The sequence below is a fragment of the Lontra canadensis genome, unplaced genomic scaffold, assembly GCF_010015895.1.
Source record: "Lontra canadensis isolate GAN:19392208 unplaced genomic scaffold, GSC_riverotter_1.0 scaffold58, whole genome shotgun sequence".
NCBI classification, from domain to species: domain Eukaryota; kingdom Metazoa; phylum Chordata; class Mammalia; order Carnivora; family Mustelidae; genus Lontra; species Lontra canadensis.
Genome location: NW_022631052.1, coordinates 2,773,172 through 2,799,809, shown reverse-complemented (window position 1 = coordinate 2,799,809; position 26,638 = coordinate 2,773,172). Strand labels below are relative to the sequence as shown.

At 47.7% G+C, this 26,638-nt stretch overlaps 1 protein-coding gene across 2 annotated transcripts in view; it reads right to left on the bottom strand.

Moving 5' to 3' along the window:
- KSR2 (kinase suppressor of ras 2) overlaps positions 1-26,638 on the bottom strand; it is a 409,167-nt gene that overhangs the window by 144,594 nt on the left and 237,935 nt on the right. For both annotated transcript variants that reach the window (XM_032876184.1, XM_032876185.1), the window contains exon 5: positions 15,941-16,125. In XM_032876184.1, coding sequence (XP_032732075.1) covers positions 15,941-16,125 — 185 coding nt within the window. The remainder of the gene's footprint in view (positions 1-15,940; positions 16,126-26,638) is intronic.

Genomic DNA, 26,638 nt, shown 5'->3' with positions numbered 1-26,638 from the left:
CGAAAGAGTATGAGGCAGCATAAAAATGAATGAACTACAATTATTCCCGTAGACTCGAATGAATCTCAGAATCAGGATATCCGATTAAAAAGGCAGACTACGTGCAGTGCGATCCCATTTTTATGAAGTTCGAAAACGTGCCAAACTAAATGATAGATGTTTGCGGACACGTGTACACAGGATGCCCCACAAGGGAAAGTCAGGCATGATAAAACAGGTTCCGGACAGCAACCTGTCAAGACAGCAAGCATCATCTCTGGGGCGGGGAATGGGGGGGAGAGGAAGAGAAATGCAATTAGGAGATGCACTTAAAGGGTTTACAGGAACTTGTGATATTCTCTTTCTCAAGTTTGGGTCTAATTTCTGAGGATTTTTATCAGGGCCGAGATGAGGGGGAGGGGCAAGTGAAGCACGAACTTTGGGCACAAAATTTAAGGGAGCGGCCCAAACACTCAGGGATCAAAGTAAAAATTTTCTAATGCAATGGTTTTTAAATGAATGCAAAAGAAACATCCATGAACAAAATATCAAACAATGGAAGGACAGGATTCCACCCTGCACTCACACGACCTGGCCTCGCTCGCCACTCCCTCATCCCGGCCCTCGTTCAAATAAAAGTTTATTAACAAAAACAGGCAGCTGGCTCACAGGACACAGTTTGCCATTTTTTTAAATTGCCTTTGAATTTTATTATTCTTTAAGTATCAATAGATTACAAACATACATGTAGCTGCACATCTATGTGTGCAAATACACTGTTTTCTATTTGCGATACTTTTTAAATTAAGATTTTATGTATTTATTTTAGAGAGACGGAGAGAGAGGGAGCACAGGTAGGGAGGGGCAGAGGGAAGGAGAGAAAATCTCAAACAGACTCCCCGCTGAGCACAGACCCCCCCCCCCAGGCATGAGGCTCCATCCCAACACCCTGAGATCACATGAGTCGGAATCAAGAGTCAGACGCTTAACTGACTTGAGCCACCCTAGCTCCCCAGTGATATATTTTTCAAAAAATATTTTGCTGGAAGGGAAAAACCAATGAGAAGAACACCCAAAGCAACACCCAGAGCCCCACTGCCACAGCCATTAATCAGTTACTACCGTAAGATCAAGGGCTGTTTCCCACCACAACCCCAAGCAGAGGGGTGGGGGGGGCTTCCCTCGAACCTCTGCCAGCCTGCCCTCAGGACCTTCTCAGTCCGCTTCCCCCAGTGGGACAGCACTCTCCAGTTTAGAAGCCTTTTGCCAACTATTTTTAAATTCAATGATGATCTTACTGCTCTGGGGGAGGCAGATGGGGAAACGGAGTCTTGGAGAGGTTAACTAACCCAGCCAGCATTACACAGTAAGGGACGGCAGAACCTGGCTCCTGCTGGGGGTCTCAACTCCATTCAACACTCATTCCATCATATGCCAACTGACGGGTGGCCTTTCTGAGCTAAGAACTGCCATGCCTAATTTACTATTAAATTGGAAAGTGGGGTGACAATAGTAAGCAAAGGGGGTTCCAGTGAAGCTGTCATGGCTGGGAAAATTGTTTCATCCAAAGAGCCCATTGCCACCGTGTTGCAGGCAGTAGAGACCCGTGTGCCTGAGGGTAGGTGGTGAAAGCTGTGTCTGCCGGGCCCCCACCCCCTCCTCCACGGAGAGCCCCCATGGGCTGCCTGTCGAGATTCTCTTCCGAGGCAAACAGCCGTCTGGGGAGCCAGGAGGGCATTTTGGGAAGCAGCACTTAACTCTTCATGGTCACCGGGAGGCCATCTGCGAGGTGATCACTCGAACGCACTGGCTGATGAGCAATTTCACAGCTGAGAAGAGCTCACGGCGTTTTCACAAAAAGCACCCCGTTTACTCCCAGACTGATTATGCAGTCACCGGGAGACTGACTCATCAGCATGGCAGCCGCACACTTTGGGGCTGAAGATGTACCCCTTACAGACACTTGTTAGTTTCCTTGGACTGCCATAACAGAGGGCCACTGTCGGGGTGGCTTGAAGCAGGAGAAAGGCCTCGCCCTTTCAGAGGCTGGAAGCCTGGCATCAGCGTGTCGGCGGGTCCAGGCTCTCTTGGAGACTCCGTGGACTCGACCCTTGCCCCTTCCAGCATCTGGGGCTGGCCGTCATTCCTCGGGGCTCCTGGGCTTGCAACTGCATCCCTCTGATCTCTGCCTCCGTGGTCATGTGGCATTCTCCTTGTGCATTTCTGCCTCTACGTCCAAATGTCCCTGTCCTTATAAGGTCTCCAGTTCTATTGGATTAGGGGTCCATGCTACTCCCTCATGACTTCTTCTTAACTTCGTTAATTACATCTGCAGCACCCCAGTCCCAAATAAGGTCACATGCTGTGGTGACTGGGGGTGAGGACCTCGACCCACCTGGGACAGGAACTCATGTCAACCTGTGACTGACACGCCTCTCAGATAGCAGAACTCGCCACTGAGGGGAAATGCAGAAACAGTACCTGATCTTGAGGCTTGAAGTTTTCCCCGGCACTGAGATTAAATCCCAAATACCAAACTATCACCCCAAATGTGGCTCCTGCTTACCCCTCCCTCTCTCCCCTGCTCCATCCACAGACTTGTGCACCTGTAACCCGTCCAATGCGTTCAGCACAGGGGTTCCTTCTTTCTTAAATACACGTACTCCCTGCGTGTCATCATCCCCCCTGCCATGTCATCTGGCTAACCCTCCAAGTCTCTGTGTGACAGGCTAGGTTGGGTATCCCTGCTCCCCTACAGTCATTGCTTCCGGTTTTAATTCTCTATAGCATCCAGGCATCCACTCACGACCACCATAACTGGCTCTGTTGTATCTGTCTCCCGTCACCATCTGGATGCTCCATGAGGATGGGAATCTTGAATGCCTCACCATCCCCATAGGCCTGGTACCCACACAGGGGGCAGGCACTCCCAAATAGATCTGGTCGGATGGACAGAGGGAGGGATGAGTCTTGAAGTCATCAACTCAAGAGTGGCATTGTCAGGAAAGCTATACTTCCCGGATACAGGTTTTCCTGCTCTCTGGAAATTCATTTTATGCTACTTTGCTTTCACAAAAGACCTGCCTTAGGACCTGTATTTGCCATGAGAAAGAAATCCAAGGAGGATTTTCGCTTTTGCAAAATGCTCATTACTTCTTTGCTTCACACCATTCTGGCTCACGAAAGGTTTCACAGGAACGTTCTGCAGGTGACCTTCTAATTCCAAAGCTCCCTCCAAGACTCTAGACCCGACTCTATAGCATAGGAAAGAGGACAAAAGCCCTGGATCTTAAGAGAAACATATGTCACCCCGGCCCTTCCTCCCTCTTGGTGATGCTGTGACAGCCAGGTAACTTCCCTTGACCATGTTCTTCTCTTTTTCAAAGTAAGAAAATCGGATGCTGCCTCCTCCCAGGGTTGTTATGATGAGGATGTACCCTTCGACACCCGCAGGTGCTAGATGCATACTGAGGTTGGGAAGGGTCTCTAACTGGTCAAAGACATGTCAGCCTTGGGATGACTGAACCCAGTCAGGAATCAGGGCTTTTGGAAAATACTCTCCCTTCTAAGGGCCCTGTGTTTCCCATTCATTCATTACACTTACAGAAATACCTAGAGTAGCAGTTTACAAACTGAGTTTCAAAGAAGGGTCCCAGGATCCTCACTGTCAGGGGACAGGAGGAAGGGATGGGGACAGGACACCAGGTCCCCTTCCGCATACAACCCAGAACAATTCTGCTTCTCTTTTTTTTTCATGTGTATTTCACCTATTTTCATGCTGATGCTGTTATTTGGAGAAAAAGGACTCTCCCCATTCAAAAGGAGAAACAAATAAGTAAAATGCCCAGCATCAGAGTTTTCACAGCTGCCCCCTAGGAGCAAACGTGTAGCAAGGAGGACGTGTGGCATGGGAGTGACGGGGGAGGTCAGGAGAGGACCCCAGGAGCACCATCTGGAGGATGAGAAGAAGGGCTGACCCCGCCACTTTGAAAAGTCCCTGAGATGAGAATTAGCAAAGGCCATGCCAGGGGGGGCAGGTATGGTCCCTAGTTGGTGGCTCCCCCATACCAATGTTGTTTAAACTAGGATAGAATTTTTAAAGCATTTCCTCTGTTGCCAATGCGTTAAAAACTGAAACTGCCCACAGAAACCTATGTCCAGTTTCTCTGAGGAAATCTGGATCATCTGGTGACACTTCGTCCCCTTCCCATAGAGCAACAGTTGGCTGGAAGTGAGTGGTGGCCACTGTCTTTAGAAAGGGTGGGTGCTCTGTGTTTTTCCACAGTCCTCACCTCTCCCTACTGCCCCACGCCAAGTGCATCCTTTACCCACTATGTGCTCAATCCTCATTTACTGAGGAATGACCAGGACCCTAGCAGGAGGCATTGGGCTTTATTTATTCGTTCAAAGCCTACTTTTCAGTATCCACGATGAGCCACGCCTTGAGGACGCAGAAGCGAACAAGAGGGACAGACATCACCTTTAGGGAGCAGGATAGCTGACCTCAATCCAATCCACTTTATCTCCTATAGTCTTCAAAACCACCCTGCGGAAGACAATATGGCTATACTCACTTTACATACCAGGAAACTGAGGCTTGAGGATTGTCTTGTGTTTAGTGAAGGAGGCATTTGTGTTTAAGGGTGTCTGAGAATATTTAACAATGGTTATGGAATGGGCACTGACCAATCAGAATACAGATCTGACCAATCAGAACACAGGCCCAGCCAATCAGGAGACAGGCTCAGCCAATCAGAACACAAGCCCAGCCAATCAGATTAAACAGCGTTCACAAATGCATAACAGCTGAACATCTGCACCGCTTGTCTGTCTGTATTGCTTCTTACTGGGCAGGGATAATGGTATTTTGTCCAGCTGAACAATTTATAGTTTTCAGAGGGTGGTCACAGACTTCCCAACAATCAACATTCCCGTGAGATGGGCAGGGAATCACTGACGCGCCCATTTTCCAGATAAAGAAACGGGGGCTCAGAAATGTTCAGCGATCTAACAAGGGCCACCTTGCCAGGGGTAACAGCTCTGGGAGGAGAACTCCCATCTCCCAACTCTTGGTCCGGAGTTTTTGGCTGTGTCTTACGTGGCTTCTAACCAAGCAGACTGCAAGTTCTCTGAGGTCGAGGACGGTACCAGGCATTTATTTGACTGCCTCGATGACACTCAGTGCTACGGTCTGAATGTCTGTGGCCCTCCAAAATTCATATGTTGAAATCCTAACCCCCAATGCGATGGTCTTAGGAAGTGGAGTCTTTGGGAGGTAGACTTAGGTTATGAGGATGGACCCTCATGGATGGAATTGGGTGCATATAAGAGAGGACCCAGATGGCTTCCTGGCCGCCTTCCACCATGTGAGGATACAGTAAGAAAACAGTGGCCAGGAGAGGGCCCCCACCAGAACACGACCATGCTGGCACCTCGATCTTGGACTTAGCAGCCTTTAGAACTATGAGAAATAAATATCTTGTTTATCAGCCACCCAGTCTGTGGTACTCTGTTATGGTGGCCCTAATGGACTAAGACACTTAACATATCAGGAATTCAATCAATATTGATGACTCCATTCAGATATGGTGGCAGGTGGGGTGATGTCCAGCAGAAACCAGTGAGGATCAAAACTGACCAAAACCCAAACACCATACAGTAGTTTCAATGACCATGACACTTAGGTAGTGCTTTCTATACTAGGTGCAGCGCTCAACATTCTCTCATTTCAGCTTGGTAACCATTCCACAAGGAAGGCGGAGTATGCCTAGTTTAAAGATAGGGAAACTGAAACTCACAGATGTTAGGTAATAAATGGCAGAGATAAGATTTAAACCCAAGCTCCTCCGACTCTCAGCTTGGTGCCTGGCCAATAGTGATGCTGTCTTGGGAATGGCACTGAGGCTCTCCCTGGTGCCATGGCTTAACCTTTTCAGGTAGGCTGTGTGCTCTCTAGAGACTCCCAAGGAATGTCAGAGGGTACTCCTTGTCAGGGATCACAGAGAAACACAGTCCAACGGAGATGCTTGGAGAACTGAAAGGGTTTTCTGTACAATGTGGAGATGTGTCCCCACCAATTTGGGTAATGAATTAATTTGGCCAGGAGGATGTTCCTCAAAACCCCTAGGATAGGGACCTCCGTTATTCATTACTACTATAATGGACACTGGTTACCAGCTTCCCTGGCATTCATTCTCCATTCTTAGACAAAACCCACAATTTCTAAGCCCAAAAGTAAAGATCACAGCCCAAGATTAAGCCAATATGTTAACCTCCCACCTGTTTGACCCCACTGATTGCTTTAGAGGTGAGCACATGGTCATGCTGGTTGAATCAGTGAAACTCAGACCTAAACAATCTCATTCTTCCTGCTCTGGACCAGAGCAGGGAAGGGACTTCTGAGGTCATCTGACCACCACATGTAGCCAAAAAGTGAAACCACCCTGGAGAAGAGCCAAATTTAAAAATACAGAGAGATTAAGACTAGACATGAACTGAGTCCCTTGATCCAGCCATACCTGAAGCCTATACAACCCCTGGGCTTTTCAGTTACATGTGCCAATAAATGACCTTCCTACTAAACAAACAAACAAACAAAAAAAGCTCAACTTGTATTGTTTGTCACTTGTAAGTGTCAAGCTCTATGTTAGTACGACTACCACCATACAGGGATAAAGACCTGTCTGTTCCCAATCAACAAAATGGTTTTTGGCAGTTTTGCTTCAAATGCCCATTTCTTTGGTCAGTTAAGGCAGAAGACCATCCATAATATCCCAAAGACTGCATCAAAGTCCAAGGACTTCAGTTCCTGCCTCGATGATGCCAAATTCAGTCAGCTTTGTAGTTCTGGAGGATGACAGAGTCCTTTCTCCTTTGTCCTCTAAAACCTGAGCAGCTGAAGGCCCCCAGCACTGGCTGCCCAGCGAACGCTCAAAAATGTCCATTCAAAAATATTTATGTGGGCCAGCTCCATGCATAGCACAATGGAGACAGTTACAAGCGAGAGCAATGTGGTCACAGCTCTCATGGAAGTGATACTGGGGGGATCAGGACATTAAAGAAATAGATAGCTGTGGATTGTGATAAATGTTTCAGAAGGAAAGTGCAAGAGGTGAGAGAAGACGTAACTGACATAACTTGGGAAGTTAGGAAATGCTTTCTCAAGGTAGTGGTGATTGAGACAAAGGGACAGCAATGACAGGGTGTCCAGTCACCCATGAGTGCAAAAAAGAAGAGAATGCAGTTCACTTAAGATCATGGTAGAATCTTAACCTGGGTTTGGGAGCCTGATCACTTTGGTGGACTGGATATGGAAAGATCCACTTGGAGAATACTGAGTAGTCTGGACCAGAGTGTGGTGATAGAGGAGGAGATGGAAAAAAACTGGAAGAACAGAACTCACAATCTATAACCCATGAGGCAAATCTGGCCCCTTGCCAGATTTTGTAAATAAAGATTTATTGGAACACATACACTTTATTGGAAGAAGATCTATGGCTGTTTCATGCTTCAGGGCAAAATGGAGTAGTTGTCTTCAAGATCATACGGCCTGCAGATCTGAAAGTATTTCCTACCTGGGCCTTTACAGAAAGTCTGTCAACCATGATTTAGAAGGTCAGCCAGACAAGACTTGGAAATGGGGCATCGTGGAAAGGTAGGGCCACAAATCACATTGGATAAAATACAGACTTGGTCAGTTGGATAGATGTACAAGAGGGGGCCACCAGAGATGAATTAGTTTTATTGGAGATGGAAACAAATTTGATTCAAACAAGCACACCAAACCCCGACATTTTGTCTCACGGAAATGTGGTCAGGCCAAATAATGTACAGAGAGCATGTGCAACCTGAAGTCTGAGGGTCCCATGGCTTCTAGCCTTGGCTCGACTAGTTTCTTCTAGTCTCTGATACGTAACCTGAAGCCATGTGTGGATTTCTCCTCTTGGAATATGCGCTTCTTCATCTACAGAATCGGGATGCAGGAGCCCAGGCAAGGAATAGGAATGGCACTTACACACCGCATAGTTCTATAGCAACATTACTCGCTACTTCTTCTCTTGTTGCTATGAAATCGGTTGAAGTACTCAGCAGGGATGAGGGGGGAGGATGTTACTGGGACAAAGGTACAGTCAGACATACGTCCTGATGACGGGCAATGGGACTGCCCAGGCCAACAACACGTACCTGACTGAGGACCAGGACTCACTCCAAAAGATATAAAGGACCCCCTGACTGCTAATGCCAACCACTTACCGTCCAATTTTTGCTGCCACAATTCCTGGTGGGAGCAATCATAACAAAAGGTCTGAGGTTGTCTATTGCACGCTGAGCCCAAGCAGTTTGCGCTAGGGCGAGAACTGCAAAATTACAGAGAAGAAAGGGCTGATGATAACCCAGAAGTTGTCTCGCCCAGAACATTCATAACCACATGCGTGCAACACATACACACACACACACACACACACACACATTAACTGCCGTCCATACACAAAAGGTGTCACTTTTTTTTTTTTAAGATTTTATTTATTTATTTGACAGAGATCACAAGTAGGTAGAGAGGCAGGCAGAGAGAGAGAGGAAGGGAAGCAGGCTCCCTGCTGAGCAGAGAGCCGGATGCGGGGCTCGATCCCAGGACCCTGGGATCATGACCTGAGCTGAAGGCAGAGGCTTTCACCCACTGAGCCACCCAGGCGCCCCAAGGTGTCACCTTTTAAAGAAAGTCCCGGTTTCCTTCCTCTGGAGCACGTTTAGTAGCCGCAGAGCCTATAATTTTGCAATTATCTTGGCATGAGGGAGAAAACTACTAGTTGGGCATCAGGAGATCCAAGTTCAAACCCCAGTTCTGAAACCCTGGGCAAATTCCTTCTACTTTCTGGCCTCAGTTTCTCCTTCTGTAAAATAAGAGCTTGGACTCAGTGACTTCTGAGTCCCCTATAGTTCTGATCTCTATGATTTTAGAACAGAAGCTAAAAATTGGGAGCCCCAAGACCGAATATAACCCACCAACCTATGGGATTTTTTTAATAGCATCTCAAATGGGGTTAAAAGATTTTTCACTGGGTGCTGATTTTAAAATTTTAAAATTGGGAGATTTCTCCTAACATCATGATCTCAGGGTTCCTGGGTGGCTCAGTGGGTTAAGCATCTGCCTTCGGCTCAGGTCATGTTCTCGGGGTCCTGGGATCAAGCCCTGTGTCAGGCTCCCTGCTCAGCGGGGAGTCTACCTTTCCTTCTCCCTCTCCCCCTCCCCTCCCAGCTGTGGTCTCTCTCTCTCTCTCAAATAAATAAATAAAATCTTAAGAAAAAAAAAAGTCACGATCTCTGACTTCTTCGGAAAAAATGCCAACACTGGGTCCACAAAGAGGGGAACCACTGAGAAGAAAATATCCCAGAGGAAGCAGACGTCATGTGAAAACCGCCGAGCCTGAGTCTAACACAGAGAACCACACACAAACCCAAATCCAGGAACACTCCGTGAAGAAGTTGGTCACCACTCTTCAAAGACGTCAGAGTCACAAGCAACAAAGAAAGGCTGAGGAGCTCTCTTCAAGCCCGATGCAAGCACGTAATACAATATGTGATCCTGGATGGGCTCCCGTGCCGGGAGAATGAATTGTTGTGAAAGATGCTATTGAGACAATTGCTGAAATAGGAGTATGGTTCAATGAAATTCTTGAGTCAATGGCAAGGTTACTGAACCCGGTACCTCTGTGTGGTTATGTAAGAGTATAGACGACCCACAGCCCCAAATGGTTCACAAAAATGAGACGGAACATGAGGTGGGGGGTTACAGAGGAAGCAAACACAAGCAAATGTTAAAAAATGGATGAATCCCAGTAAAGGGGGCTGGGTACAGGAATCCTTTGTGGTGTTCTTGCAACTTTTCTGCAAGTTTGAAATTATTTCAAAATGGAATAAAAAAAAAAAAGGTTGTTGTATAACCGAGTGATTCTCAAATGTTAGTGCGCAGAATCCCCTGGAGGTTTGGTGAAAATTCAGACTGTTACACCCTCCCCAGAGTTTCTGATTCAGTAGGTCTGCGAGGGGGTAAGCAAGAGTTTGCGTTTCTAACAAGCTTTCCGGTGATACAGACGCTGGTGGCCCAGGACACACTTTGAGAAGCTTAAACAGTGGAAGTGACTCTCAAAAGAACAAGACACAGAAGGAGTTGTTAAAAAGCAAGACCGAGGGGTGCCTGGGTGGCTCCATTGGATAAGCATCTGCCCTCGGCTCAGGTCAGGATCCTGGGGTCCCGGGATCAAGCCCCGCATCAGGCTCCTTGCTCATTGGAGAGCCTGCTTCTCCCTCTCCCTCTGCTGCTCCCCTTGCTTGTTCTCTCTCTCTCTCTCTCTCTCTAATAAATAAAATCTTAAAACAGTAAAATAAAAACAGGATTGACAGAGGGATGGTACAAAGGACTAGTGCTCACCATGAACCTCTTTGGATTTTGTTTCTAGGTACATACATTTTAATGCCTAGAAGTGCCTTGACCAGCACCTGCCTGCCAAGCAGCCGGTGTGTGTTAAGGACCTGCCTGCTGGTATCAGAGTTCCTGAAATGCAGCAAAGATTCCAGGCTACAAGAATGCTTCCTGTATCTGCCAGGGGCAGGGGGCAGGGGAAGAGGAGGAGAAACAGCATTTTTACCTGTTCATTATGGGGGAAGAAACGTTCTTTGGGGGGCACTCCGATGTAACCTATGGGTTCCCCCTTGAAACTGCCGCCACTCAGGTCAGACATAGACTTCTCAAAATCCCAAAATTCCGAGACGAAAACAGGGTTCAAGCAGCCAACTTCTGTCAAGACATGCACTCCTCCTCGTCCTCTTCCTGGGGGTAATGAACCTTGGCCTCGAGCCTCATTAAACCCCATTATATAATCACCCCCATCCCGATGGCTGGTTTCTTGGGACTATACAGTTCAGCTTCGTTAGTCTTTACTGTTACCTGCTGTCTCCCTCAACAAATCAGCCTTCTGACTCAGCCTCGAGGCACACGGGGCCGGGCCCTCAATGGAGGGTCAACTCTTTGTTGCCTTGGGTCCAAGAAAAAGCACCGGGAAATGCTCAGCGAGGAGATGAGGAGAGCGCACGGTGAGACAGGGCAAGGAGAGGGCATGCCATCTTTCAAGGCGCACCGTGAAGGACAATATTTTCTAAGACTGGGGCCCTGTATAAAACTCCGGCTGGGGCCATTAGGACCAAGAAGGGGCCGTCTGGGAATCATCAGTCACCTTTTCCCTTTGCTAGCTACAGCCCTGAAGTCCTAGACCCCCAGAGACAGCTAATAAAAAAACAAAACAAAACAAAAAAAAAACACCCAGAACCGTGCAGGTGGTAAAAAGTAGCCTGTCATTCCTCATCTTCTATCAAAGATGTCCAGGAAAAATGAATTGCAGAAGCTGTCTGCAACTTATTCTTCTGTCCGTTCTCTGCAGCTGCCTAGCCGCCCCCACCCCCCACCCCACCCCAGCACAGCTACCACCTGGGACAATGGATCCCCTGCATATCAACAACCAGAGTCTGGCAAGGTGACAATTTGCCAGCCCGTGTGGGGGCTGCTTTCTGACTGAGCACAGCATGCCAATAAACAGGAGGCATCCTTGGAGCAAGGCTGACCCCCACAACACAACCCCCCAATGAGGCCAGGGTGTGAGGAGGGAAACTGGGACAAGTTAGGGTCCCTACTTGAACAGAGGGGTCTCAGCCAAGACAGCGTGACAGCTGCGTCCCTCAGCATTACAGAACGGGAGATTCAGGACGAGCGCAAACTCTGCTTCCTACCTGCCCTTGTGATCTCGGGCCAGCTACCCAAACCCTCCCAGCCTCAGTTTCCTCATTGGCAAAATGGGGATAAGAAGATAAACTACCTGATGGAGAACCGGGAAGCTTATATAATACAAGTAAATTGCTTTGTCTGAATGAACGGCACCCGCAACCTTGTCAACGCACAATAAATGCCAATTGCCATTATTATCGTCATTTGCAATCATTGTTACAAGCGATCCTACCATAGGACAAGCAGAAGAGTTGCCAAACCTACTCTTTATTGAGACTTAGTGCTCTAAGCACCAGCCCCTGCGCTGGGAAACTTACACCCATTCCTCATTTTGCCTTCACTAAACGCTCGCCAGGTTGAAACAGACACAGAGGGTTCAGCGAGTGCCCAACGATATGTCAGCAACCGCTCAGTTGCTATATTCCCCAAATCACCTCCACCAGCCACTAATGAATGATGAGGAGTCATCACTCCTTCCCATCTAGACAGTATGTTTTTCATTCCCAAGAAGACTCTTTACTGGGAAATACAGTGGCCGCCTGATACCCTACATGGAGCCACCAGCACACAGCTGGTTGGACCCAAATTGGTCCATGGGTAGAGGGCATCCTATCAGACACCATCTGGGCCACGTGGCATGCCCCAGCGAAACAGAGAATAAATGCAGCGAGCGTGGGGAGCTCAGTCCATTGTTCTCTACTTCTTTGGGAGGTAGGTTCCCTCCTGAGTCACCACCTTCCACGTAGAGCAGAAGGGTTTAACAAATTGTGTTTTGTCCGTGGTTAGCCTTCGAGAAGGTTCCTCTGTAAGCTGGGGCTCCTGACTCTCCTCTCCTTTGCCCTGCTCATCACTCCCAGACCAGGGACATAGGGAAAGCCCAAGGAGGTGAAGTCCTTCTCGTGGCCCATCGGGTCTGAGCCTTGAACACTCTACAGCCAGATCTGTCTAATGCTGTCCCCAGGCATCCCCAGCAGGCATCCCCAGCGGGGGTAACGAGATGGCAGATCACCACTCTTCACATCAGCCATGGCCAGAACTGACGGTGACAAAGGGGTTGACAGCCTCTGCCTCGCAGGGACACGCATCAGGGGCTCCCTCAGCTGGGTTAGAGGGAGGAAGGCTGGCACTGGGACCCAAAGGCAGAAAGGTCTCTTCTGAAGCTCAGAATAGGGGGAGAACAGGACTAATACAAGCAAGAGAGGACCAGAGACTGACCCCTGTGTCCTCCCAACCATTCCAGCCCAGAGTCCTCAAACCCGCACTCTAAGTGGTCAAAAGATTTGCCCAGGTAAAGCTCACTGGCTTAGCCTTAGAATCACCGAGTTCCTAAGCTCCGGACCGGACCCTTGTGGAGTCTTTTATTATGCAGTTGGGGAAACTGAGACCCAGAGAAAGGAATTTGCTTCACCAAAGAACAGGGATGCAGGCTAGAGTTGGATTGGGATTCAAAATGTACCATGTGGGCAAGATCATTCCCCCTTTTGAGTCTCCGTTTCCTTATCTATGGAATGGGAATTAGAAAGCCTGCCTCTACGTTTGTGGCAAGCTTTAACTGTGACGAGGCAGGGACAGAGGTCACACAAGCAATTGGTGGTATCACGGAGACTCTAACAGAGAGCTTCTCGTTTCCTAACCTGGAACCTATTCTCAGGGCTGCCCCCTGTTTCTGTCATTTGTTAGGATCAATGGAAATGGGACTGGTCCATGGGATTCCAGCTAACATTTGGCGACACCCTCGTCCTCCTACTGAGACCCAAATGTTGACTTTCCTTCCTTATGGTAGACCAGAGGGCGACCTCTCTGCCTCCAAGGACCAGGACATCCCAAAGAGGCAACTGTGCTTCTCTGGCCTCTTAGCGCTAAGGACTGATTTCATTAAGGACTTTGCCCCTGGCCACAGGCAAGAGGAGAAACCTCTCCTCTCCCATGGAGACCAGGGCAGGCAGGAAAAGTTGGGAGCCACGGTGAGTCCTCATAAAACTTTCTGGCAGGAGAGAAAGGGTCAAAATGGGCACATTGGTGGTTTTTTTGAGCAAGCTGAAGATGTTTTTATCCTGGACAGAGCTAAAGGGCAGAGCTGTGGGCCAGCCCCCAGGGATGATGATACCCAGAGATAAATGGCTGCTGGAGGCAGCCACCCGGGCTCCTGCCAAGGTAAATTCCAAGTACTCTTAGGGCCATGGGGAATCATGGCAGGGTGGGGAGCAGTTAACTGAAAGGCATTCACCCACAGCCCTCAAATTAATCAGAAAGTCAGACGATACAAATACTGCTGGGGAAAAGGAGCTGATTAACATTGCCACAACAGCCACCGTGTATAAAGCAACTACTATGCACCAGGCCTTGTGCAGGTGACTTGACACACAGGAGCCGATCTAATCCTCATAACCACCTATGGAGGGTGTCTACTGTGAGCCCATTTTACAGATGAACAAACTGAGGCTCAGAAGGGCTCTGTACTTGCTCGGGGTCAGGCACACTGCTCCAAAGGACACAGAACTGGGACTGGCCCCCAGCATCACCCTCCTGGGCCGTGACATCCTGTCTCGCCCGCTGCTATGACACATTTGCTACATCATCACCCCACTGGTCCTTATCTAGGCTCCCAGGACACCCTCACACTGCCACACAGGCCCACCCCCACTGAGGAGTTCTGGTCTCTCTGACAGTGATTTCTCTCGACAAATTAATTAATTAATTAATTAAATTAATTAATGGAATTAATAAAAATTAATAAGTTGGCCTTCCGGTGCTGCTATGTGTCAGGAATGCTATTTTCGTTTGCTTAATCCAGGGCCTGTGCCCCCTGGGCAGTGAGACCAGCCAGGCTCTGGAATTTCTCCTAACTGACGTGCACACAGGTCTCTTCTGGTTCTGGGCCCTCAGCAGACTCCTACGGGGGACACACTGCACACGTGTGGACCGACTTCACCATTCCGCCCGGGGCCAACCATCCGGGGGGCTACGACAGCTCCGAGCCCAACAGTCTGGACACTAGACACCGGATTGGAGGTTTTGTGTGCATTTTCCCAGAGAGAGAAATAACGGATTTCATGAAATTCTCCAAGGGTCCACAGCCTCCCGAAAAAAGTTCAAAAAGCCCCATGTAAATAACAGAATAGAACCCTACCTCCAGAGAAAGGCGCCCGGATGAAAGTTGAGGGATCTCGGCTCAAATCATGTGTGATGGCGAAGCGTACCCATTTCCAGAGTCAGGGGGAACCACCTTCAAACCCTGGCTCAAGGACTCAACAGCTGCGTGAGTTTGCCAAGTTCTTTGATATCCCTGAGCCTCTGTTTGCTCATCTATACAATAGGACTCACTCATCCGCACAATGGCTTGTCGTAAAAACCAAACGAGGTTGTGTGTGTGGGTGAAAGGCATGACCAGGTGTTCAGTAAACATTGCTTATCATTAATCAGAACAGCGGCATCATCGCCCCGGGGGCTGTGTTGGGGCCCCGAGTTATTTCCCTCCCGTTCCAGCAGCACACCCCTCCTCATGAATTCCCAGTCCGTAAGAGCCAGTGTCTGAGCTACAGGACCGGTTGGGCTTTTTTCAGGGGCTCCCCTCTGACTGCATCTGTGCCTGTTCAGCAAAACGGGCCTCTGGGCAGAGAAGATGAAATGCCTTCTGAAACCTCAGCCCTTGATCACCAGAAAGTTCCATTTCCGCTCCAAGTAATAACCACTTTGTCTCCAGCAGAAATTCGTGGGAGCAGAATGTAAAACACCCCAGGCCACGCTCAGCCCAGTTTGAACCCACATACATCTCTGAAATGAAAGGTGATACGTGTTGACCTGAGTTGAGGGGGGTGGGAATTACAAAATTTAATCATAGATGCTGATCCGCAGCGGCCCAAGAAAAATCCTAGGACCGGGCAGCTGAGAAGCAGAGAGAAAAAGCTGATGTTGCCTTTCATGCCCTGCCTGCCTGCTTCCCTCTGTCATCCCTCCACACCTGCAGGCAAAAAAGAGTAGGGATGCGGGACCAATGACAACAGCCAGTCAACCTCCCCGCGCTAATGACGCCCCTTCCCTTCAAAACCATGCCAAGGGGCGGGAGTGGCGCAGGTGGGAGGCGAGTGAGCCTTGTTCAAAGCATTTCATGAGCATTTCTCAAGAGAGAACAGGGAGCGTGCACCTGGCGGATGAGAAGGTGCAGCGGCCCGGCAGGTGACTTACTTGCGGAGAAGTTGGCCTCGGTGTGGACAGGAGGGGTGGAGGGCAGGAAAGGCGCATGTCCCACAAAGAAGGAGCGGAGGGAGCGCTCCGACAGGAGGGGGGAGCGTTGCTGCGAAGGAATATTCTCGCAGCTGCCCACGCTGCTGTGAATCTTGAGGTTCAAAGGTTTGCTTTTCTTCTTGGCTCTGAAAGAGACAGAAGAAGAAGAGAAGGGAGCGTATCCATAAGTGCACACAGAAGAAGAGCCTGCAGACCCAATCTCATTAACATGGCGCCAGTGTCCGCTCCCCACACTGAACTGGCCTACTGGGGCTGCTCCATACCCCCTTTCCTGAGCTCCAGCCAGGGCTCTGTGCTGTTTCTCACTTGCAACCCTTTGCTCCTGCTATCTCCACAGCCCGGAAAAGCCTCCCCTTCCCTGCCGGCTTAATCTGTCTTCTCTGCCTCCACTCTGGTGTCCCCTCCTCCAGCAAGGCTTCCCTGATACTCCCTTCCCTCCCCGCCTGAACTGGGTGGTCCTCTTCAATGTGTCTACAACCTTCTGAGTGTATCCCTGGGGCTGTACTTCCCTAATTTCCCAAATTTGTTCTTTTAGTTTTTGTCTCCCAAGTGAACTATGGGTCTTCGAGGGCAATGATTCAGTACTGTTCATTTCCCTATCCTGGGCAGTTAGCACAGAACTTGGCACACGGTCGGTGCTCATTAAAAGCTTATTAGACGCCCAGTCTGGGTCATGACTGGCACGTAGTCCCGCTGCACTCTAATTCCTCGAGGGCAGGAACCCCGTGGCTTTCGTTGCTGACTCCCTCAGCCCCTGGCTTGGCACCAGCTGAATGGAATGATCCGCTGGAGCTGCTTTGGAAGCGCTTCCCCCTCCCCCCGCTTGGGTGATCAGTTTAAGAGAGTGTGATTTAGAAGAGGATCCCAAATTAGCCACTCTGGCCCCTCCCCCGCCTCCCCCCACCGCCCCATTCGCGGCTGGCCCGGAGTTGGGCGCCACCTTGTGGCCAGACCGAACCCTCCTTGCAAACTCTGTCCCCTCTCGATGGAGAGCCCAGGAAGGTGCCTCAATTAAAGACTGGAGGCCTCCCACACACGCAGCCTAAAAGTCACCCTCCTCAGGAGGCCCGCTGCTCATCAGCTTTAAGGAATCCAAGCGCACCTGCAGAGTCTCTCCCTCCCAGGGCTTCGGCTGGCAGCCCTGCTTATTATATCCCTAGGGGTCTGCAGCAAGGCCCAGGAAGGCACTTCCCATTAGAGCCGCATGCGTTAGCTGGCTCTCCCTGCCCACGGCTGCAGAGGAGAGGGAAACAAGGGCGTGGCATTTCATCCCACAAGTCTCCCGCGGTGGAGATTCAAAGAGGCATCTACACCGAGGCAGGATAATTTTGGAGTTAGACTCGCCAACTGTGGGGACGGGGCGGGGGGGAGGGGCAGAGCTCAGGTCCTGATCGGGACCTCAGCAAAGTGATCTCTTCTCGTTGTGCCTCAGTTTCCTCACCTGGAAGATGGGGAAAATAACAGTACCCATGTAAGAAGGATGCCGTGGCAGATCTATGAGATCACATGCTTGGCACAGGGCCGGGGACTGAGCGCGGGTTCGGGTGACCCGTCATTAACATCACTATGAGCAGGTTAAACTCGGTGTCTGTATAGCATGGAATTAACCTGGAAGAAGCCAAAAGTTGAAGCGGAGCCATGTTTTTCACCTGAAACCTTCAGCAGCTCTCAACCCACCACTATCCTTGGCAGACGAATAGGATACAGTCATACCCTCTGGCAAGAGATACCATCATTATTTCCAAAACACTGACGGCAGCCTTGAGGCACTGGGCCATCAAAGGACAAGGCCAGATCCCTTGTATAAGGAGAACCAAGTCCAACTCAGCACAAGTTTAACAGTAGCTCAGTGACGGTGAACCGTCAATTTGCTTTACGAACTCAAGACCACAGATGAAGCAGAGAAGGGGTATATATAAATAAATGTGAGTTGGACAGATGCATGGGTAAAAAGCTTGATGGACAGATGGATGGATGGAAGGATGGATAGATGGATGCGCGGATGGATGGAAAGAAGATAGGAGGGAAGAAGGGTAGGGAAGAAGGAAGGTAGGTAAGGTAGAAGGGAGGAAGGATGGATGAGAAAATAGACAAAGGATGGATAAACGGATGAATGGATAAAGAGGGGGATCCGAGGATGGATAGAAAGATGTATAAAAAGGTTGAAGGACAGAAGTTGGGTGGATGGATGGAGAGGTAGAGTAAAGAAGGAAAAGAGGATGGGAGGATAGAAAGAGCAGAGGAAAAGAGAGTGGGAGAAAGAAATTCGGGGGTGAATGGCCATTTGATCAGAGTAGGTGACAGGACATCAAACATCACTTCCTGCCCACAGAGGAAGCCTTCATGGGCAGAATGCGGGATTCACCTTTGCCATCTGCCCTCATTACCCGGCATGCTCAGAGGAGAAAACAGACACAAATGACTGTGACTGTGTAAGATTCAGTGCCTATTTTGTAGTATATCCTGCAGGTGTAATTAAAAAGAACATCTTTCCATGATCGCAGGATATTAGAAATCTATTACATAAATGTCTTCCCTGGAATCGGGGCCAATTCTGGGGAAAGCAGCCAACTAAGGGGGCACAAAGCATCGGCAAAGGCAGCTCCATCCTTTGGAGGCCATATGAGCCCCGGATGGACCATGCTGCTGTCCGCACAGGCGGGCAAGTCAGAGGTCCCTGACTCGGCTCTGGGGCTGTGCTGAGGGCAGCCCCAGAGCTGGGCTCAGCCAAGGCTGCACATCCATGGCAGGAAGACACCCAGCTTAGGGGCCATTCATCTGTGCTTAGGGAAAATGCACGCTGTTTCACCAAGTACAGCAAAGGATTATTCATTCTAGGGTTGGAATCTAGCAAAGTTCTTCTGACCTTCCTGAAGCCTAATTTGCAGACACTATATCTGAACTAAAAGGGTCCTGAGAACCCTTACTTCTACAATTGGTTCATTACTCTCCGTCTCCAGCCTTCCAGCTCTGGTCCAAGCCACTTTCCACCCTCATTTCAGCTGTCACCACCATCACTGTGCCTGAATCAGACCCCCAATCCCACTTTTTTTTTTTTTTGCTTCTTAATATTTATTTTCTGTACTTTTTATTTATATTAAGGTAAACTTCACATCATATGTATTAGCCACACTAAAGTGAAAACTTCAGTGGCCTGAAATATATTCATGATATTACACAAACACCATCTCTAGCTAGTTCCAAAATATTTCATCATCCCAAAATAAAACCCTGTACCCGCTAAGCAATTCCTCTCCGTGCCCTTCCCTCCAGTCCCCGGCAACTACCAACCTGTCGTCTGTCTCTGTAGATCCGTCCATCCTGAATATTTCATAGAAATGGAATTATATAATATGCGAACTTCCACGTCTGGCTTCTTTCACTGACCCTAAAGTTTTTGAGGTTCATCCACGTGGTAAAAATGTATCAAAACTTCACTCCTTTTTGGGGGCTAAGATTTTATTTATTTATTTCACAGAGATCACAAGTAGGCAGACAGGCAGGCAGAGAGGGAGGAGGAAGCAGGCTCCTTGCTGAGCAGAGAGCCCGATGTGGGGCTCAATCAAAGGACCCTGGGATCATGACCTGAGCCAAAGTCATGACCTGAGCCAAAGGCAGAGGCTTAACCCACTGAGCCACCCAGGCGCCCCAGCTTCACTCCTTTTTATGGTTGAATAAACCTATCCCACTTTTGATTCTTTATAATCTATTCTCCATCCAGGCACCAAGGTGAGTTTTAAAAAGCATATATTGCATCATGTCACTCCCTGCTTAAAAACTCTTGAAGGTTTCCTTTCAAAAGCTTCAAGGGACTCTCAAGGATCACTCTCTGGAGAACTTCTTGTATTATCATCACTTTGTCACCCTCTGACTCTAGCCACTCTGGTCATCTTTCTGATTTTGGACCATTCCGGATTCTCATCTACCTCAGGACCTTTGCACATGTGTTCCTTCTGCCAGGAACACTGTTCCCCAACCTGACTATTAGTGGAGACCTCCTTTAGGCATCGCTTCCATTGAGGCACAGTCTTCAATCCTCAGACCCAGTCAGATCTCCAGGTTACATGCCCTCCCTGCACTATCTGCTTTTCCTTCACAAAATGCATCCCCGTTGGAATTCTGCTTTTACTTATGTGGTCGCTGAGTGAATGTCCAGCTCTCCTGTGGCTCGTGCCCACCACACATGGGACAAGCCTGTATCCCAGCCACTAACACAAAGCAGGCAGCGCACAGTTGCAGAGCCAAGACCAGAAGCTATAGGTCTATAGACTCCCACCCAAGTCCACATCCTCCAACTCAAGCAAAAAGAACCTGGCATCTTCTGTCTTGGGAGAATGCTAAAGGCATGTAGCCCAGTTTCCATCTGCAAGTCAGGAGGGCTGGCTGGCAGCATCTTCTCAGTTAATTCCAGCCTTGGGCTCCTTGAGGGCAGAGATACACCTGATTTCTTTTGCCAGCCCCTGGCCACCCCCCAGTCTTGGTCTGGCAGACAAACAGCTCTGCACTCCGAAGGCTTTTGATCAATGCCCATTTGCCACCTGTCCCTCAGAGCCTTGCTTGCAAAGATCGCTGTAGGGGTCCCAAACTGATGATTAGTCTTTGCACCACTTTCTATTCCAAAAGCTTGCTGGGTGTTGAGTCAAGCAGAGCCGCCAGCTCCCGTGGCCTCTTTACCCCCAGCTTCCTCGCGTGTGGGGTTGTGTCCCCTTGAACTCAAATGCCTTCACCCGGCCATAAACTTCAGCATCTCATTAACGGTGTCTGGAGCATCTGGCCCAGCCAATTGGGAGGAAATAACAAAGCTGGGGCAGACAGGCTCCTCGCAAGCAAGGCTGGAGGACAGGCACAGCATACTCTCTCCAATACCAGTCTATGCAGCAAAGCACTTGCCCAGCAATCATTCCCCCAAATAGGAAAATATGCCCACTGGCCGTGCACGGGGCTGTGTGAGCCAAATGGGGCCACTGAAATCCTTCCCAGTTGACATGATCTGATTATCCAAAATGAGGCCTCCAGGCAAGACCCTTTTCAAAACCAAAGAATAGCACCATGTTCTGGGGGGGAGGGGCGGGGACGATGACAGGGGATGAGCATAAAGCCCAGGGAAGGAGAAGGTTTGGAAAAGCAAAGGGCTGATAAGTCTAACACCAGGAGGATGTTTAGTAGAATCTGCTTTGCTCCTTGATCACAGGCTACAACCCTTACTTCTGGCTCTAACACACCCCGAGCACAGTATTTAATCCACCCAAACACTGGCAAAAAGGAAGCATGAGCGACTCAAACATTGTAATTGCACTTCCCCCAGTGTGGACGATATGCAATGCTTTCAGAGGAGACACGGGTGAAATTTCTGCCTTTTAACAGTTAAAACTTGAAAAATAAAATTGCATATCAACTCCATGATCTCAGAACAATGATTTCCTCGTATACAGTTTTATGTGAAATAGGCTAAGAAGGAAAAGAAGACAACAAAGAAGGAGAAAGAGAAGAAAGAAGAAAAGGGGGAGAAGAAGAGACGCTGATCAAAAAACATGTTATGTAAATTCCAGTACAGGTCCCACCAGAATGGCTGAAGATAGAGTTAAGAATACCAAATGTTGGCAAGAAGAGAGAGAAACCAGAATTCGCCCCAAATTCTGGTGAGATTACAAACCTGTATGACCATTTTGAAAAGTTATCTGGCAATATCTACTGAAGGGAACATAGCCTCCGACCCAAAAATTTCACCCCTGGGTATGCACCCAACCAAAAGGAGTGCGCCCACATCCACAAAACAACCCATGCAAGGATGTTCATAGCAACGTTATTCATATGGCCTGACACTGGGATTAGTCTCAATGTCCATCAATAACAGAAAGGATAAAGAAAGCAGAGTATGTTCATACAATGGATTATTGCGTGGCAACAAAAAAGAGAGAACTCTGGCTAGACTGTAACACCGCCGAATCTCAATGATATGGTGTTGGGCAAAGGAAACCAGTCACAAAATCACTTGTACTGTATGGCTCCATTATGAAGTTCACATGAAGTTCAAGAACAGGAAAAATTAAGCTATGCTAGACAGGCCAGAAGAGTGGTTTTCCTTGGGTAGGTTATCGACCAGCCCCCTATGGGGGCTGGACATGTCTCCAGTCTTGATTGCGTGGTGATGATGTGGGTATCGCGATATATAGAGTCATCAAAGCATATCGAGAAATTGTGCACTTCACTTCTAAATGAAAGTTACACCTGACAAAAAGTTTCTTAAAACAATACTACAATAGGGGCGACTGGGTGGCTCATTTGGTTGAGCACCTGCCTTCAGCTCAGGTCATGATCCCAAGTCCTGGGATGGAACTTCGCTTTGGGCTCCCTGCTCAGTGAGGTGTCTGCTTCCCCACCCTCAACTTTCACTCCCCCTGCTCTCTCCTTCTGTCTCTCTCTCAAATAAATTTTTTAAAATATCTTTTTAAAAAAATACTAAAATATAGATATATAAGTGAGCCAAGGACTGGAATAGACATTTCTCCAAAGAAGATACACAGCTGGCCAAGAAGCACATGAAATTTGCTCTGTATTATTGGTCATTAGCAAAGGCAAATCAAAACCACAGTGAGCTACCACTTCATACCCGCTAGGACGGCTGTGATCAAGAAGTCAAAAACAGAACAAGGGTCGACGAGGATGTGATGTAACCAGAACCTTCCACATCTCTGGTGGGATTATAAAGTGGTGCAGCCACTGTGGAAACATCAGCATATGACCCAGCAATTCCACTCCTAGACACATACACCCGGAAGATCTGAAACAAACAAAAGCTGTACGCCACACTTATGGCAGCAGTATTCACGAGAGCCAAACGGTGAAAACAACCCAGATGTCCGACAACAAATGAATGCACAAATTGTGGTCTCTCCATACAATGGACTGTGATTCAAGATTTGAAGCACTGATTCACGCTACAATGTGGAAAGACCCCAAAAATGTTAGCTAAGTGGAAAACACACATACACACACACCCCACACATTATGATCCCATTTAAATGAAATATCCAGTAAAGACAAATCCACAGAGACAGAAAGCAGATCAGTGGTTGGCCAGGTCTGGGGACAAGAAGGGGACTAAGAAGTGACTGTTTAGTGGGTCTGGGATTCCCATCTGGGGTGATGAAAACACTCTAGAATTGAAGAGTGGTGACAGTTGCATAAGCCTATGAATGTACTTGATGCCACTGAATTGTACACTTTAAAATGGTTAAAATGGTAAATTTCGTGCTATAGGTATTTTTCTACAATTGGAAAAATATATAATAGTAACACAGAAACTAGATCTCTCCTCACTAGCTGTGTGACCTTTATGAAGTCACTCAACCTCTCTGAACCTCAATGTCTTCGCCTGTAAAAAAGCATAATCATTTCTCTATTTCCCCAGATCATATGAAGATGCAATGAACTGATGTACTCTGAGTGCCTGAAAGGACATCTGGTACCTGCTAGGTCATAGTCTTTCCTGCACTGGTCCCTTGCCAACGTAGTTTCTTCCTCTAGACAGACTGAGGCTCTTTATGGGCAAAGATGATGTGAAAGTCGGGCTCAAAATAAGAGAAAAGGGAAAAGTATCCATGAGGAGGACCAAAGAATTCCTCTTCACCCTGGACCTCTTGCCTCAGGGGAAACACATGAAGGTCTGCAGACCACACCGACCAGGACAGGAGGCTGCCCGTCCCTAGGAAGCAGTGATGACCAGGCCAGGCAGGCATGAAGGCTTTCTGGAAGAAGAAAAGTTACAACAGGATTTTCAAAGTCATCCAGAGAAAACGCTTGGCAAGGAATGCTGTTCAAAGCACCCCTTTCCCCTCCCTGTGTCTCCCTAAGACAAGAAAAATACAACAAAATAAAAATTGGCTTAATTCCAAAAACTAACCCAATAACTATCCCTAAGACAACAAGGTGCTTGGACTTGACCAGGGAAGGAGATAGACAAGAACCATGTTCTGCCTGGGCTGGTATCCCAGTGGAAGAAACAGAAAAATGGATAGAGAAATAAGGAAATACTGGGGAATAGGAGGTGCTTCGTGGATAATTAAAAATCAGGTGATGTTGTTGTGAGTGGGTGGTAAGGCCTTCCTGGGGACATGGCATTTAGGCTGAGAACTGAATGTCAAAAGAAGCCAGATTTGCAAAGATCTGGAAGGGGAGGGGACCAGGCAGCGAGGCAAAGGCAGTGCTGGGGAGTCCAAGGCCAAGGCAGGTCAAACTCACAGTGATTGAGAAGAGAGGGAATGTGGGATTAGGGGCGTGACTGCTCACTGTGATCAACCAAGTCCTTGCCCCTGTAGGGAGCTGGGGTTTTCTTGGAGAGGAATGAGCGCCTGCCAACAGGTTTTAAGAAGGAAGATGACAAAACCCAATTCTATTCTTTTTTTTTTTTTTTTAAGATTTTATTTATTTGACAGACAGAGATCACAAATAGGCAGAGAGGCAGGCAGAGAGAGGGGAGGAAGCAGGCTGCCTGCTGAGCAGAAAGCCCGATGCGGGGCTCAATCCCAGGACCCTGGGATCATGACCTAAGCCGAAGGCAGAGGCTTTAACCCACTGAGCCACCCAGGAGCCCCAACCCAATTCTATTCTTGAAAGACCACTCTGCCAATGTGTAGAGAGTTGACTGTGGTGCAGGTAAGAATGGGATTCTGGGATTCTGAAGAAGTGGCTGTGGCCATCACCCAGACAAAAATGAAGGCAGTGGCATGGACTTGTTCTGGACATCGGAGGGGGAGGAAAAGGAAGGACACAGCTCTGCTAGGACCTGGCAGCCAACAGTGTGGTGGGGTGAAATGAGGAGGTCTCTCTCCTACGTGTGCCACGTAGTTGCCCAGTCTTAGCTGGATACTCTCCCTTGTATAGAAACATTTTCTGGAAGGGGCAGTTGGTAGGCTGGTGAGGAGGCTGTGGATTTGGGGAGTAAGCACTTTGTTACTTTCAGGCTTTGAACTTATTAACCATCAGAACTGAGAACCAGGAGTATTCTTTGATAATAATAAAACATCATTGTAAAAGGACATGCAGTATTTGGGGCCGGAGTTTTTTTCTCTTTATTTTATTAAAACAAAACAAACAAAAAAACCCTCCTCTAAAAAACAGAGGTACAGACATGGAATAAAGTGGTCAATCATTATTTAATATTTTAATGATGTTTCATTATTTTTCAGTAAGTTTTAAATTGAAGATCCAATTTGAGATGGATTTTGCTTCCCACATGGCTTCTATCAGTCACCTGGTAACTAGTATCTCAGATTTAGTTGACAAATACAAAAATGTGCTCATTTATAGATTCCTAGAAATTAAACATACATATATATATATGTTTCAATATATATATTACATGTATTATATATAGCCTTACATATTTATAGTATATAACATGTAGTGTATATAATACACTATATTACAGTATAGTATTATATATGTAAATTTATATATAATTATATATATTATATATACATATGTACATACATATATGTAAATTTATATATAATATATATTCAAGTACAATATACAATATAGTATTTATTATATTTATTATTTATGTGTACAAACATATTCATATACTATTTTATATTACTTGATAGTATATTATCTATTTATGTATATATTATGTATTTATGCATATTATATGCATATATTTATGTATCATGTATGTATGCATAGTATATATGTGCACAAATTTATATATGTACTACAGTGTGTGGTTAAATATATATGTTATATAGAAATGTATGTACTTGAAAATCATGCAAAATATCCTAAGAATAGATACACAGTATTTTTTATAAGATGAAACATGGCTCAGTGACAGATCAGCTCTCAATAACAAATAGACCTTCTACTAAGACTTGCTTGGGAAAAGAGCCAAGTGTCCCATATACATACACACATACATAAAATATGTATATATATAAAATACATACACTATATATTGTGTTTCTCTATATACTGTCTATCTATCTATTCCTCTCTTGTCCCATAAGACACCACTTCATATCCAGAGTGAGTATGAGAGAAGAAGCAGGAATGAGAGAGGACAGGAAAAATGTTCCAGCGCAGAGGTTGGTGAATTTTTTCCAGTAAAAGACCTCCGTGAGTCGTACGTTCTCTGTCGCCAACTACTCAGTCCCGCTGGACTTACCTAAAAGTAGGAAACGTAAAGCAAACCCCCCAAACCATACAGCATCCCCCTCCCCATCATCTAGTTCACCCCAAGAACTGCTACCCCTGCCATATGGGGTCCTTCCTTCCCCCTCCTGGCTGCTCCGGGGGTAAGCTGGGTCCCGCCATAGCATGTACACATTTCTCCAAAGCTCTGGCCCCATTCTGGAGTACACACTTATGGTTCTGACGATCTGCTGAGTGTGGGCCCCTCCCACCCGTGGAGGGGTCCTGTGTGACCTGTTCTCTGTGGATCCCCAGTGCCTAGTACCGGGCCTGGCGTATAGGGAGCACAATGGAAGTCTGTGTGTTTCCAGTGCACCATCATGGGAACGCCGGCGGGCTCCAGGGCATCTACTTGACCTCCATGCTGTATGCGGAGGGGCCTGGGCCGCATCCCACCCTATACAATCCTTTCTAATAGGAGGCGCGTGCCGCCTCCACTGGCCAAGG